The sequence below is a fragment of the Montipora foliosa genome, chromosome 13, assembly GCF_036669935.1.
Source record: "Montipora foliosa isolate CH-2021 chromosome 13, ASM3666993v2, whole genome shotgun sequence".
NCBI lineage: Eukaryota > Metazoa > Cnidaria > Anthozoa > Scleractinia > Acroporidae > Montipora > Montipora foliosa.
The window spans coordinates 41,592,200-41,608,932 of NC_090881.1; the positions used below are offsets into that span (position 1 = coordinate 41,592,200).

At 38.6% G+C, this 16,733-nt stretch overlaps 1 protein-coding gene across 2 annotated transcripts in view; it reads left to right on the plus strand.

Annotated features, from left to right (window-relative positions):
• Nucleotides 1-11,495, plus strand: part of LOC137982359 (proto-oncogene tyrosine-protein kinase receptor Ret-like) — a 36,943-nt gene extending 25,448 nt beyond the window's left edge. For both annotated transcript variants that reach the window (XM_068829461.1, XM_068829462.1), the window contains 12 exons: nt 1,022-1,120; nt 2,250-2,268; nt 3,254-3,296; nt 3,380-3,614; nt 3,908-4,018; nt 4,820-5,010; nt 5,523-5,645; nt 8,078-8,148; nt 8,624-8,664; nt 8,913-9,009; nt 9,253-9,352; nt 10,647-11,495. In XM_068829461.1, the coding sequence (XP_068685562.1) occupies nt 1,022-1,120; nt 2,250-2,268; nt 3,254-3,296; nt 3,380-3,614; nt 3,908-4,018; nt 4,820-5,010; nt 5,523-5,645; nt 8,078-8,148; nt 8,624-8,664; nt 8,913-9,009; nt 9,253-9,352; nt 10,647-10,715 (1,199 nt within the window). In that variant the 3' untranslated portion in view covers nt 10,716-11,495. The remainder of the gene's footprint in view (nt 1-1,021; nt 1,121-2,249; nt 2,269-3,253; nt 3,297-3,379; nt 3,615-3,907; nt 4,019-4,819; nt 5,011-5,522; nt 5,646-8,077; nt 8,149-8,623; nt 8,665-8,912; nt 9,010-9,252; nt 9,353-10,646) is intronic.
• The last annotated feature ends 5,238 nt before the right edge of the window (nt 11,496-16,733 follow it).

Here is a 16,733-nt window from a genome sequence, read left to right on the forward strand (position 1 = left end):
CTCCCAAACGAATCGATAATCAAAGAGTCGTAACCAAGCGGAAACTCAACGGTCGCCGTGTGGCGTTGATTGTTAAAGAGGGTCTTTTTTATCGTTTATCGATTCGTTGGGGACACTAACAGCCTCCTGACACCGCTGGCAGGGCTTCAATTGCGCGGCTAGCAGATTGAAATGAAAGAAATCCCTTTGCCCTTGAATTCTACGGTGGAATTTTAACGGTGGGAATCTTTTTAACAAGGAATATTTGACTGAATTTGGTGGGCTCGTGAGAATTGAGTGTTCAGCTTTGGTATTTAACTATAACCGTTGACAACCGAGGAACTGATAATGGCTCAATTCGCGTCAAATCCGCAAAAAAACTTCATAGGAGGGAAGCGACCCAGAACGGCAATTAGGTTAGGCTTTTTAATATAGAATTTTTTCGTAAAATTATCTTCTCAGGTCTCAGGTCTTGTTTTCCCTTATAAATCCTTATATTCCCTCACACTGAGCATGGGGCGCCTGTGTTGAGACTGTCACCTGTTGGCGATAATGAGTATAGTTTAACTAGCCACAGGGCACCGTTCATGTTCACAATTTAGTTATTTGCCACGAAAAACAATAAATAAACAAAGTACCTATTACCCCATACTTCGTTCTCGAAGAGCTCCTGACTAATTTGTGTGTAGTGGCCCTGTGTGAATCTAAATTCTGCAGTTGCAACCAAAAATCTTAATCAGACAAAGAAATAAGTACTTCACTCAGATGGACGACCTATTTTCGTCAAGTTTCCGAGAAAACAACCGCAAAGAGCAATGTGAGCCATTTCTCTTTACTGCACATGCCCTTGGTTTTCCCAACGCAATACAAGTGTAAAGCTGTGTATAAGTAGTGACAAAATATACCAGTACCATTGTAAAAGACACTCCGGAATGGAGTCAAGGAACAACTTTTCTTTTTTTAATATTTTAAGTCTACGTTTAGTAGTGCAAAATCTCCTAGAGCGTTGAGTCATCTGCTTGTGATATATTTCCTTTTTCAGTTGAGAAATGTAGCTGCACCATTTTCGTCGTTGTGATCGTTATACTCATTGCAATCATTGTTGCTCTTATTGTTTATATTATTTGGCTGCATAGAAGAGGTAACTATCATTTTATTAATCATCATAAATGTTGTTCTGGTGTTTGTGTTTACTGCCTCCACCTCACTAGCCACGGTTTTCATAGCAACCAGGTACTGCTATTTTTCAGGGTCAGTACGCAGCTATTACAACGGCTCTCGGGATTGGTTCAGACAACAATTGACACAAAGAACGATACAAAACAATGAACCCTAACTCTAAAAACAATAGAGCTGCGTCCTAAAGGGATCCAATGAAATTAGAGGTCTAATTTTCGAAGCAAAAACGAGAATTCTGCACTCTGATCTTTGCGAACAATATGTCCTTGAACGTGTCACAGAGTTTGTGGTCAAAAGTTGTGAAACTTGACTTAGAAGAAGAACAACATGCATGGTTTATTTTTCCTATGAAAAGAGTAAAAAAAAGCTTATGCAAATCTCCTTACAAAATGCTGCACCTTCTGCAGGGTGGATTTACGACATAGAATGTTTAAGAATAGTCTGGGTTTGAACTCAAGTTCAGTGTTCTTTGAACAAAGCCAACTTTCGAGTGGTCGTTGGTATATTGTTCCACTTTCCTGTGTGACTTTGGGATCCTGTTAATGTTTTGTCCTCAAGAGAAAGTAAGCCTGTTCCAGGTGTTGAGATTGAGGGGAGAGAAGGAAATAGTGTTTTGTTGCCAATAAGCGGGGAAAACAATAAGAAACTGAGGATGTGTTGCAAGATCTTAACCTGGAAGACGAAATTTCACAGGCATAGGCTTCATGGGTTTCTTTTTTCCCAATATTTATTTACATTAACTCATGTACTCTCACGGCAACATTTACCGTATGAAAGTTTGCGAAGCTAGGTAGTATGACCTCCCTTGGAGGGGAAGGGTGCCTCTAAATGGGTGTATTTCAAAATAATCAAAAATGCGTATGGGAAATTTGTTCTTGCGGTTCCACAAAGCTTTGAATGCAGACAGGACTACGTTTCTCAAGATTATTGTGTTTACAATTGTTAACAGACAAGTTTTGTTGACTTTCCGTAGAAGAAAAAGAAAATTAGGTTATTCAGACTCACGCTCGTGAAGGTTCAATCGAATATGACCATACCACCATCAATTTTCCAGTAGTTTATTAATGTTCTTCCTACCATTTGTTTTGTAGGAACTGGAGGACAGAAAAGGTAATCAAGAGCTATTTATATTTGTTTCTCTCACTCCCAATAGTAAATGGCTCAATTTCACCAGTACATGATACGATTGGACGTTATTTGACGTTATACATCACATGATACCTTTTCATGGGTTATTTACTAAAGGCAGCGTGATCTCTATAAAGTGACTACAAAGTAGATCTTTTTAGACATATGGGGGATGTGTTCTATCTAAAGGATTTTATATACTGGCTGTAGAAGTAACACTGTCGGTTGTTTGAAAAAGGCAGTGCGGCCAAGTTGTTAGGGCGCTTGCCTTGAGATCCGGGGATCCCGAGTTCAATACACGTTCTGACCACTCGTTGAATTTGCTCCAGGTAGTACCTGGTTCAACTGCTTAGCTGCACTTGTAAATAACCAACTAGGCTGCTTCTGGCCAGTTGGGATTCTTAACAGTTGTTGTTGTATGGTACGCTCTGTCGTGATTGTGTTTCCTTGGCCCTGAAAAGCCGCTATGGGGAGTGGTCAGTTAAGTGTGTACTGTATTGAATTGTCTCATAATATGACAACAATAAGTTATGGGGTGTTTTCATGTGACGTCACGGCTAATCCTCCGGGAATTAAACTCTATTGATTTGTTATAGCTCTGGGCATCCAGAAGTTTGTATACTGCCATAATGATAATGATAATGATAATGATAATGATAATGATAATAATGATGATGATGTGGATGATGATGATGATGATGATAAGAAGAAGTTTTAATAAGTTATACAATAAGTTATGCAGGGGCAGATAAACGCCAATTCGTGGTTTATTCATCGTTATTTAAGTTTCGTTTTATGATTAAAATTGACTTCAAAAAGTAACCTTTGATGCATATCATTGTTTTGTTTTGTTTCTTTCTCTTTTCCTTTGTTTTATTCCCTTTTTTTCTTTCTTTCCTTACTTCTTCATTTCTTTCGTTTTTTGTTGTTGTTCTTTTTTCCCTCATTTTCCTCCGTTTTTATAAAGGGCTTATCAAGAGTCATCATATGACAATGCACCGGGAAACACGGTATGCTTGTATGATGAGCATTTCCCTCTTTCACTCTTATCGTCTTTTACGAAACTGAGATTATTATTGAATTCTTTTTTTAGCATTCGATGGAAATGGGAAGTGTTGGATGCCAGCGACCCACCCCACCCAATGACTTGCAAGGGGGCCAATACGCGCCTCTTAATCCTTCTACACGCTCGTGGGAAATTCCCAGACATCATGTGACCATTGAGAAGATTATTGGAAAAGGTGCTTTTGGTCAAGTTGCCAAGGCAACAGCGGATGGTCTCCGAGGAATGCCTCAGAAAACACTGGTGGCAGTGAAAATGTTGAAAGGTTAGTAGATGAGTCTTCATACATGATTAAAATGATGGCTGTGTAGTTGCAATTTCTGTGATCGTTGCATAAACAGTGAACTCTGCTGAAAAAATCCAATGCACAATCTTGTCTCGTTTTCAAAATTGATATAGTTTAATATTGTTTACGGTCAATTCTTCTTGCGTCCTTGCAAGTGGATATGCATGGCGAGAAAATATTGTTAATCATTCTTTCGTCGATGGTTCAAGAGGTTGTTCCTGAGAAACGTCAGCCCTTCAAACCAATTAAGTTTTTTTTTCGGTCTTTCGTAGCTGGCGCTCCTGAGTCAGACAAGAAAGACTTATTATCAGAGCTTGAAGTGATGAAGACCTTGAAACCACATGCACATGTTATTAAACTAATGGGCTGCGTAACTCAATCAGGTAAGCTATCAGCACACACAGTGCCGTTCAATAACATTATTTAGTAACAGTCAGTGGGTGAGGCTGAGTATGATATGAAGAATTGTGCAGATGAAAGATGTACTCCAATGAGAGGAATAATCTTGTATTGACATAATTCTTAACATCATATTCTATTCAAACCAAAACTGTCAATTCTATCCAAAATACTCACAGCCTTATCAAAGTGTACTTGACTACGTTTTAAGGTGTTTGAGTGGGCTTTTGTGGTCACTATTTCAGTTCGAATGACGTTTTGTCGGCGAGCTGAGGAAAGCTGTTTAAAGGGGCTAGGTCACGCTATTTTAGGTAATTTTGTTTATTATGAGCTCTAAACGTCAAATTGGCAGAGCAAGAGTCTTTCATTTGCAAAATCACGGCCACATAACAACTGAGAATGATTTTCCAGCTTTGTAAATGATATTTTGATACAGACTTATATAAATTTGAAAAAAGGTGGGCCGAGGTTTTTCAAATTTACCCAAATTCAATCCATTTCAATCCTCTCCAGTTTTGTCCATCCATGTCCCTTCTTTGCTTCCCTGTGTTTTGTTAGAGTTCTTCTATGGTTTTGAACAGTTATTTTGATATTTTAGTTACTTTAATGACCATTCGATCAGTGCTGAAAATGCCTAAAATAGCGTGACCTAGCCCCTCTAAGGAGGAGCTATAAAATTAGTATTTTATCGTATCTCATGTTTCCGACAGATAGACAGCTTTCTTAAATGCGCTTAAGGAACGCATTCAGGGCCGCTTACAATTCGCCTATCTTGTCATTTGCAGAGCCATTATTCGTGTTGATAGAATATGTCCCCTATGGTGATCTCTTGGGTTACTTGAGAAAGAGCCGTGGTTTGCATGACACCTACTACAAAGATCCAGATATCAAACCCCAAACAAATCTGACGTCACAACAGCTGATGAAATTTGCTTGGCAAATCGCTGATGGAATGAAATACCTTTCTTCAAGATCTGTGAGTTGGCTTATCCTTTCAGATAATTTACAGCTCTAGCAAGTTTTATGTGGCCTTAGCAACGAGTGCCAAGGCAAGCTATTTTTTTCGTATAATGAAACTGTCCTGGTAAAGTGCTAATGGGATGAAATGACTTTCTTCAGGAAATTTAAGTTTAGTAGTTCAAAGAAAGTACAGCTCTCTGATAACTGTACCAGGCCTTAACCAAAGCAACCACAAAGTTTTCAATTAGTGACATGACATAACCACTTCTCTCATGAAGAGATTCTCTCAACTGTTGTAATCAATTATTCAGTTTCCAAGCTACAAGGCACCCTGCTATCGACCTACTGCTCTGTCTACTTATGATTCCCCGGACTGGCCTGTTAACTGATAGATCAGCTTTTCTCAAGGATGACGTGTGGCAGACGCAAGGAAATATCACCATTAGTAGAATTATAAAGTTACAAACTGTTCATTCATAGAGCTACTGTAACAAAGTCTTCCCTCAATAACACCGTGTTCTACCGCAGATCATTCATAGAGATCTTGCCGCTCGTAATGTGCTGGTTGGAGAAAGAGAAACTTGTAAAGTGACAGACTTTGGAATGGCTAGAGATGTGCAACAGGAAAACATTTATGAAAGGAAGACGAAGGTATAGTGACAAATTACTAAGAGGGCAGAACGCAGACTGTATCGCAAAAGGAAACTTGCGTTCCTTAACCCTATTCAATCCAGAAAAAGTAAAAATTTTGATAAGCGAGTAATTTAAAAAAATGGGCTGTGTTTGTAGCTTTCAAACCGTGTGCATGCAATTAAACAAAATGAGAAAATTGCATGGTACGTAAAACTCTCCTTAAAAGTTAAAAAAGTGGATGAATGGTCTACAGAGACTGCTTGATCTTTTTCCACTTAAAGAGTACCAGGAACTGTGAGAAAACTCACAAGGAAAAGCCGAAAATACCCAACTTTCTAAGAGCTTCATAGAATTTTTTTTTCTGAAATACCCCAATAATATTTCATTCGCTATTGATGGTTTGCATCTAACGTCACGACGGCCATGTTGGATGACAAGAACAATAACGTCTCTCTCCGCTGGGAACTAAACTTTATTATTATGCAAATTCTGCGAAAAGAGAATTGCATTGTTTTGCCGTCCAACATGGCCTCCGTGTCACGTGAGTGCAAACCAAGAATTGTCCACGTTAACTTGTTCTCTGTTGGCGGTATACAGGAATGTTTGGTCCAACACGCGGAGTCCCTAAAGCAACATTCTGCTCCAGATTTGTAAGGGTCTGTACCTTAACTTAGAGCACGTTACCAAAATTGATATCGCTCCCAAGCTGGGGGTATAAATGAAACACGACAATTCCATTGGCATCAACATAGTTATAGCCATTTATATTATCCAGACTCGTTTCCATGCTGATGTTGATCTGCCATGTTGATCTACTCTAAACAATCTGGTTTCCGGAAGCTTCATAGTACAGAAACAGCCCTGATCAGAATTATAGATGAACTTTTATTTAACTTGGATAATAATCGTGTAAGTGGCATGATCTTAATCGATTACTGCAAGGCCTTTGACATGGTTGATCATGTTATCCTGTTGGACAAACTACATGCCTATGGTTTAGACAACACATCATTATCGTGGTTTCAATCCTATCTCAGTGACAGGCGTCAATTTGTATCCATGAGTGAAAAGGAATCTACTACATCTATTATTCCGCATGGTGTACCTCAGGGCTCTATTTTGGGCCCTTTACTGTTTGTCTTGTTCATTAACGACCTTCCGTTACATGTTAGTTCTGCTAATACTGATCTATATGCTGACGACACGACATTAACTTGTTCCGTCAATTGGATGGATATGGATCGTCTGCAAATTTCTTTAAACGCAGCAGTTTCTGAAACGGTTCATTGGGCCACAGCCAACAAGTTTCCACTTAATGAGAAGAAAACTAAAGTTCTTACCATCTGTGGTAAACGTCTTTCCAACAGAATTCCTAATGACATTATTGTTTCTGTTAATGGATCGCAACTTGAAAACGTACAATGTGCAAAGCTCCTAGGTTTGGAAATTGATAAGGAATTAACATTTCATTCGCATGTTGATAAGTTATGCAAGAAACTATCTCAGCGTATCGGAATTTAAAAAAGATTAGACATTGTCTGCAAATTAAGCATAGAGTTCTCTTTTATAATGCTATTATTAGACCAGTAATGGATTACGTAAGTGTTATCTGGTCAAACTGTGATAAACATTGTCTAGATCGTGTTTTAAAGCTACAAAAGAGAGCAGCGAGAATTGTCATTGGTGCTGACAGTTATGCACCCTCTGTTCAGTTATTTAACAAACTCAAATGGATACCTTTCTTCGAGAATGCTAAATTAGCCAAGTGTTGTATCATATACAAGCGTTTGCAAGGTCGCGTGCCTCGTTATCTTACTAACTTATTAGTACTTACCGGTGAGACTCATTCACGGCAAACTAGATATGCTAAATTTAATATAGCCTGCCCTCGAGTTAATCGAAATACAGAAGGTGGTAGAACATTTAGTGTGACTGCTTGTCGGGAATGGAATAAGCTACCTCTTCAAATGAGGAAAGCAGAGACTCTCGAGACTTTCAAAAATTCTCTTTGGAATAGGATTTTTAAAGATCAGCAATCTTTAAATCATTTCTCTATATAAGTATTGTGGGTCACTGTGCTGCATGCTAATAATTGTTTCATAGTTTTATTACATTTTGCTAATTTTATCATAAGCTCTGATTTTTACCTATTTTAACTATTTTGATCTTGTAATGAGGGCCTCTAGTTTATTAGCATTTAGATGCTATTTTGAGCTACCCTCGATAAATAAAGACTTCACTCACTCACTCACTCACTCACTCACAGAACATAGCGGAGATGATAAAGCAAACAATTGAAGAACAAAACCCAGAGACAGATTGTTAGGGAAAAGAGGAAAAGTAAGCAAGGAATGCTAATATATTTTTTTTCTTCTTTCAGCGTGAGGCCTGTATCTTTATAAATGACAATTTATTGTTGAAATGATTTATTTTGTTACAAAATAAACTAGGGCCGCCTGCCTGTAAAATGGACGGCGTACGAAGCGCTTACGTATGGAACCTACACAACCAAGAGTGATGTGTAAGTTCTCGCACTCACACCATCGCCTCATTTATACACTCAAGCATATTTAAAACTATCTTGCAGTGATTTTGTGGCTTTTTGCTCAAAAAATGAACACAAACGACCTCATACAGAGGATAATATATTTTATTTTAAAGTGCATTACTAACCCAGCGAGGGCCGAGGTCGTGGCAGTAGGAAAAAATTGTTCAAACGAAAGGGTATTTTTTTGAATATAAAACTATATTCAAGGTGCATTAAAATGATATTAATTTCATTTTCATAGCATAAATGCAGACGAAATAGGAACATTTTTTAAAAGTAAGTGAAATCTCGAACCTATGACGAGACGTTAACTCGTCAAACTATGTGTTTATGAAACAGTGTATGTACCCTTCGGAATCTTCATAAGAGCAAAACAGAACAGAGACAGGGTTGGTGAAATGATTGATGCGAGCACATTAAATGTATTATTCTTGTTATTATTTTATAGATGGAGCTTTGGAGTACTTCTTTACGAAATTTTCACTATAGGTAAGCCTATCACTAAGGTCATTCGTAAATCACGGCCAAGATCATCATTACCTCCCTCATGGAATTTAAAATCCAGAAAACTATCCTATGGAGAGACAAATGCTTTGGAATTTACAGTATATAGCACCAAATTTAAACCAGTGATTGCATCTAATAATAAAGTTCTCAATAATGTAGAGTAGATCGTATATCCTAATTTCAGAATGCTCACCATGACAAATGTTTGCAAGATGGTCTTTTCTTTTAAGGTGGTTCACCATATCCTCGGATGGATGGCAGAAAAATTGCAAATTTGCTTCAAGAAGGATACAGGATGCCCAAACCACAACATGTGGACATTGAATTGTAACTATAACCTTGTTTTGGAAAGTTTCTGCTTGGTTTTTTGCATAACAAACCGTTATCATGCCAAAAGGTTCGCAATAGGGCCTTTGATTGGTTCTAATAAAGCTACATCCTTTGTCCACTCACATCCCCAAGGAGATCAGCATGAAAAAAGAGAGCACGTTTCCAATCGGTTGAAAAGATCGAACGATCATACCCATATAGATGAAACGTTTTGTAATATCTCTGTCTTATTTCTTGAAGGTACAAAATAATGATGTCTTGCTGGTTGGAAGACCCCAATGCCAGACCAACTTTCGTTAATTTGAAAGACAAGCTGAAAAAGATGGAAAATCAACATAAGGTTCGAATCTAAGTGGCACACTAAGTATTAAAAAAGTAACTCAAGATTGCCAGGTTCAAACACGTTCCAAACCTTGCAAGAAATTGCACCGTTCTGAGGACTGACTCTACAGCACTATATCACCAAAGCAGCTATGTTATAGTTCCATGAAAAAATAGCAACTGTTGCTTTACTAATAATATACACAAAAAAAATTGAAGGCGTTAATTGGCTAAAGGCACGTCAATTAATCCCAAACACAGTGCAGAAAAGTGAAATAGTGCAGAAAGTTGAAATAGTGCAATAAAGGAGATATTGTTGCATTGATAGCCAATCAAATGTGAGACCTGGATGGCGCAATTCATGGTGCAATTTCTCCGTGATCGCGTGATACGCGGGCATAGCTTCTGTTTAACCATGTCGTATTTTATCATGTATATTATTAATAAGTAATCATATGATTTTTCTCGTGCAATCTGGAATAAATAAGCGTCTGTGAATTTTTTTCCAAGACTCCAAATTGCACATGCCTTACGGGCTTGTGAAATTTTGTGCGTCTTTGAAAAAAATGTACTCGTGCTTGCTTATTCCAAATTGCACGCGAAATCATGCGACGTACGTAATATGATGTGATAACTTACCATAGCAATGGTATGGTAACTTACCATAACAAGAAAAAATCCATCCAGAACACCCTTTATTTTGTCCATAAATGTCTTCTCAAAAACGATCTTGGTGACCCTCATTTCTTTATCGCTGAAGAGTATTTCGTTGGCCATATAGAAATTCTTTGCAATGTTTCAAAACTCTCTGGAATGGAATCAGATCTATCTTCACAGCTGGAATATTTAAGGTTGCTTTTTCCACACCAGATGTTTTAAATTTTAATTTGCAGAGAGGTTGACCTTACCCTGCCGATCAATTTACAGCAAAAGAAATTGGAGTTACTGAGCTATTTTTCCGATATAAGCATTTCCATGCAAAATATAGGAAGTTTTAGATAGGTTTTCTGTTGGTTTGCCACCTGGTACATCACAATAACTAGCTTGTCTTCGAAGCAAAATTGTTTTCTCAACATGTATGAATCATCGTGTAAAAGATGATATTAATGCAAGAAGTTCATAAATCGATTAGAAACGTTTTGTCTCCAGTTTCCCTCCATTATCAACTATCGTGTTGGTGTCCTGAGTTAACTCAACGACACCAACAAGGATGCCCATTTGTTGTTCATTGGACATCAATTTGGCGGCTTTGATTTAATACGAAAAACGTAGAATTTGTGCTGTCTTGAAGATTTTTTTTTTTTGCTTTACAGAGACTGATCAATATGGATATTTATGACAATACGCAGTTGTACGCCAACGTGGACGATTTGGCTGCATAAGTATAAAATGAGTTCCAACGCACGCAACCGCTGGTTCTTTTAGTGGAAGATTTGGCTGCATTAGTGGAAGATTTGGCTGCATAAGTATAAAATGAGTTCCCAATGCACGAATCCGCTGGTTCTTTTAGTTCAACTAGGGCCCTATAACAAAGGACATTGATACTTTATGGTCAAAGACATAAGCGTAGGAGTACACAAGGTTATTATTTTTAGTTTTCAGTCAACAACCATTTATTGCCCAAAGTTATTAAAAATGTTGTTAAAAAATACGATTGTCATGATATGGCCATATCATGAGGAAAGATGAGAGTTGTGTAATACGAAGAGTGATGGAAATGGTAGTGGATCGATATTAATTGCAGAAAAGAGGGACAGAAAGAGGAAGGCCAAAACAGAGATGAATTGATACCATCCGGAAAGATCTCCGGGATAAAGTTCTTGAAGGCAACGATTTTAGAATCCGAAGCGAGTGGATACAACTGACCAGAAAATCAATTCCAAACTCACATAGAAGTGGGAGAAGGCGTATTTGAAAAAGTAGAAGGACGAGAATTTTTAAAAGCGTGCGTGTGCAGACGAGAAAGGAGAAGAAAACGATAGAAAAATCAGTTTAGAATGTATCAAGTTTAACATCATTGGCGAAGTCGTCTACAAGGTCAATTCCAGGATAGTCAAGTTAAAAATATATGAAGAGGGTAGTTTCTAAAGAAACTGTGGTGCTGCGTCGGTGGGGAAGTAGTATACAAAAATTTGGTTTTATCAACAGAGTTGATAATGTAAATTGGCCACCGTACAGAGATTCTAAAAGCTGACGTTTCGAGCGTTAGCCCTTCGTCAGAGCAAATCGAGGAATTATGGGTTACGTGTAGTTTTTATAGTACAGTAGGAGCTACGCTATTGGTGGTAACATGGCAACGTGAAAATTAGGAATATATTAGTTAAATGAAAAGCGTTCGTTAATACCGTGAGGATTAAGGGTGCCGATTTGGAAGATGAATTTTTGTTCTACATTCTTGCGGCTTTCCGTCGTACCTAGATGTAGGGAAAGGCCGCAGATAGCCATGTGCTTTTTGGAGTGGTTAGGGAGATTAAAATGACGAGCGACTGGCTTAGATGCATCTTTGTCATTCTTCTCAACATCGCGAAGGTGTTCGCGGAATCGGTCACCTAGTCGTCTACCTGTCAATGTATAATTTATTGCATAACGAACAGGCTATGCAATAAATGGCATTTGCGGAGGTACACGTGAAACGATCGGTGATGTTAACAGATCGCTTAGGTCCCGATATCTTGCTAGCGTTAACAATGAAAACACAAGTTTTGCATCGTGAGCGCGCGCATTTGAAAGTGCCGGGTTGCTCGTTAGTTTTGAGCGCGCTTCAAACTAAAAAGTTGCGTACGTTTTTGTCGCGTTTGAATGAAATAAGTGGAGGTTGCGAAAAGATTCTACCAGTCTCGGGATCATTTTGGAGTAATTTAAAATTATTAACAATGATGCTTTTGACTGCGTGATTATGAGGATGGAAAGTGAGGGTGAATGGAATTCTGTCATTCTTATCTTTATGTGACGTTTGTAGTGATGACTGTCGATCAAATTGTTGGGCGCGATGATGGCCCGCTTTGTCCACAGAGACAGGATAGCCACGTTTTTCGAAGAACTGGCACATCTCCTCTGATTTTCTGGAAAAATCGGAGTCATCACTACATAGACGTCGAAGTCTAAGAAATTGAGAATAAGGAATGGAGTTCTTGACATGTGATGGATGTGATGATGAATACAACAAATAACTGTGAGAATCTGTAGGTTTGTAGTGCACACTGGTACATAGCACGTTGCCACTAATAGAAACTTTGATATCTAGGAAAGCCAATGTAGTGTCCGAAATTTCCCAGGTATATTTAAGAGCCGGATGAAAAGAATTGACGGAGGTTATAAAATGATCGAGTTCTCTGCTGCATGAAATAGTGCCGATACAATCGTCGATGTAGCGGCCGTAAAGTTCAGGTTTGGGGCCGTTGTACTGATTAAAAAATTGGTGTTCAACATATCCTACAAAAAGATTGGCATAGCTAGGTCCCATTCTTGTGTCCATCGCGACACCATTAATTTGTTTGTAATAGTTGCCGGCGAATGAAAAACAATTAAGCGTTAAAACTAGTTCGGCAAGGCGGAGGAACGTTTCCGAGCTTGGTTCTTTGACAGTGCGTTGATCGAAAAAGTGTTTAAGTGCTTCAAGACCTTCGCTATTGGGAATGACTGTGTACAGAGATGTAATGTTCATGGTGAAAATAAGTTTGTCTTGGCCGGAGAAATTGAAATCGCGGAACGTTTTTAGTGCGTGTGTACTGTCTTTAATGTATGATGTCAAAGATTTGACGATTGGCGTCATAATCCTGTCTAAGTAGCTAGAAATGAGTTCGGTGCGGCAACTACAGGCAGAAACGATAGGGCGACCTGGGTTGTTAGGTTTGTGGATTTTAGGCAAGAAGTAAATGCACGAAGTTCTAGGGGTGTTGATGATGAGATTAGTGGCAGTGTCGGGTAATTCTTGATTAACTATGAGATTCTGAATGGTGTCTTTGACAAGTTTTTGATTTTTGGACGTGAGATCTTTCTGGATTTTGGCATAAAACGAGGTATCCGAAAGTTGCCGCAAAGCTTCTTTTTGGTAAAGGTCGGACCGCCAAACAACTACCGCGCCGCCTTTGTCGGCCGATTTGACAACTCTGTCATTGCGTTTACTAAGATTTTTAAGCTCCGCCCACTCTTCCGAGGAAAGGTTAGAAAATTTAGTGTTAGGATTGAATTTAAGTTTATGAATGTCGTGACGGCATTTTTTGGTGAAAAAATCTAAAGAGGCAAATTGTCCCTCTGGGGGAGTCCATTTAGATTTGCGAACGTGTAGTGTTTCAAAAATATCTTTGTTAGAAGTGTCCGAATTGTCCTCTTTGTCATGAAAAAAGGCTATCTACCAGTGTGCACTACAAACCTACAGATTCTCACAGTTATTTGTTGTATTCATCATCACATCCATCACATATCAAGAACTCCACTCCTTATTCTCAATTTCTTAGACTTCAACGTCTTTGTAGTGATGACTCCGATTTTTCCAGAAAATCAGAGGAGATGTGCCAGTTCTTCGAAAAACGTGGCTATCCTGTCTCTGTGGTCAAAGCGGGCCATCATCGCGTCCAACAATTTGATCGACAGTCATCACTACAAACGTCACATAAAGATAAGAATGACAGAATTCCATTCACCCTCACTTTCCATCCTCATAATCACGCAGTCAAAAGCATCATTGTTAATAATTTTAAATTACTCCAAAATGATCCCGAGACTGGTAGAATCTTTTCGCAACCTCCACTTATTTCATTCAAACGCGACAAAAACGTACGCAACTTTTTAGTTAGAAGCGCGCTCAAAACTAACGAGCAACCCGGCACTTTCAAATGCGCGCGTTCACGATGCAAAACTTTTCATTGTTAACACTAACAAGATATCAGAACCTAAGCGATCTGTTAACATCACCGATCGTTTCACATGTACCTCCGCAAATGCCATTTATTGCATAACCTGTACGTTATGCAATAAATTATACATTGGCGAGACAGGTAGACGACTAGGTGACCGATTCCGCGAACACCTTCGCGATGTTGAGAAGAATGACAAAGATGCATCTAAGCCAGTCGCTCGTCATTTTAATCTCCCTAACCACTCCAAAAAGCACATGGCTATCTGCGGCCTTTCCCTACATCTAGGTACGACGGAAAGCCGCAAGAATCTAGAACAAAAATGCATCTTCCAAATCGGCACCCTTAATCCTCACGGTGTTAACGAACGCTTTTCATTTAACTAATATATTCCTAATTTTCACGTTGCCATGTTACTACCAATAGCGTAGCTCCTACTCTACTATAAAAACTGCACGTAACCCATAATTCCTCGATTTGCTCTGACGAAGGGCTAACGCTCGAAACGTCAGCTTTTAGAATCTCTGTACGGTGGCCAATTTACATTATCAACTCCGTTGATAAAACCAAATTCAAGTTAAGAATAGTTTCATTTGTAAAGTACATTACATTTGTAAATTAATGTGGACTTATTAATAACCGTAATTGCCATTACCAAAACACCCTTGAACTTAATCGTACAAACCTTTGGCTAACCATAACCCAAGCCTAACTTTAACCCCAGTCTCTGCGGGATCACTCTATCATCCTCACGGCATAAATTACTCACTCAACAAGTTCAAGTTAAATTAAGTCAGATCCTGCGTCTTCAAAAGAGGGGCTCGCTGTATGGCAAACCGGATACCATGCAAAGGAGTGGGTTAACCATAACTCAAAATTAATGTACTTTTTCCTTTTACACTAATACTAATATATAGATTTAGGAAAGCCTAAAGGCGGAGCTCCTTGGTTATTTAATCTTACTGCCTGTAGGGTTAGTGAAAATAAGAGGTTTCGAATTGCCCGCGTTTTTATGTTTCCGGTGCTTGGCTTGACTTGACTTGAATAATGCGTAGCCGCCAGTGTGGACCACAGTTATGATGATATGTCAAACAGGATTAAAACCCGCGAAAAATGCAGAAAGAAAACATTCTCCAAACTGTTTTCCACCTGAACACGAAAAGCGTTGACTGTGTAAGAACAGGAGCCCATGAGAAGGAGCTTTCCTCTCCCATACAAGTCCTGTGAGTCAACCTTTGGTCGGAACTTTCTATTTTTAGACCACCATGAGTTCGTCGGCTCTGCACGTGCTGTTTGTAATGGCCAATCAGAATAAAGTTATTTTTAAACCAAGACAAAAATAGCAAAAACAATGTTTGCAAATTGTGCAAATTGATGTAAATTAATGAAAATGTGAGACTCCTGCTGACCTCGGTGAGCTCTAAGCTCGAGCCCGCGATATGGTCACGTGATGCTGGTCAACGGATACCTTGTTTTGACAGGTGTCAATTGATCAAAACATGGATGTCCAATATCAAAGATATATGCTGTAAACTACAATCGTGGTCAAAAGTTGTTGGGAAGGTTGCGGGCATCAGCTCACTTCACACCTAATTCGATTTTTCTAACTATTGCCTGAAGTATTTGGGAAATACCATGCTCTTGTGGCCCCCCTCCCCCATATTCAATGTTGGAGTTCTTCAGGTAAGAAAAGTCACCATTTTTTTCCCTGGAAAATCCAACATTGAAAAGGGGGAGGGGGGTATCTATAAAATGAGGTTACCTTCCCAACACTTTTGTCCGTGATTGTAGCTCGATACTGGTCACATTGGCCCACATGGATGGGTGGACGTACGTACGTACGGACGGTCGATGACTTCATGGCTATAAAACCAAAATTTCTCGCATCGATGAGTTACCATATTTTCTTAACTATCATAACTAAGTAAAGTACGATCGTCCGGGTGAGTGTAGTCCTGAGAAGGACTGTTTGAGATGACAAAACATTGAGTGTTGAACTATGACACACAATGAAGTTAATATTACAACTAGCTATGAAAAATATCTATTTCTAATACCTGTAATGAATCTTCACTGTCAATTTCTGACAAAAAAAGTATTGTTTTTGCCGTGGAAACAGTACGTATTAATCTTGCCTTTATCCCTATAAAGACTGCTGTTTTTCAATGCAGTTAGATCTGTATTGAGATTTTCATTCAATATATGCTAAGTTTTTCACAAATTCCAATGATGTCATTGCTTTCTTTATTCGGTTATAGGATACTTTGGCTGTTCTGACTGTGATTAGAGATTTAGGTGTAATTGCTTATTATATGTCATAGCAACCCCAAGAAGAAAGTGACAGGGCTCGACATTAACACTCAGCCGTTTCCCATTACAGAGTAAATTTAACACTTGGAGAGTAAAAAAATAGAAATAAACCAGAATACTCACCCGATTTGGAAAGTAAATTTTTGACTACGATGGAAAAACTATTTTTCTTTGTAAAGGCCCTAATTAATTCTAATCAATTAAGCCAAATGTATGCAAATAAAATAAGCAAGC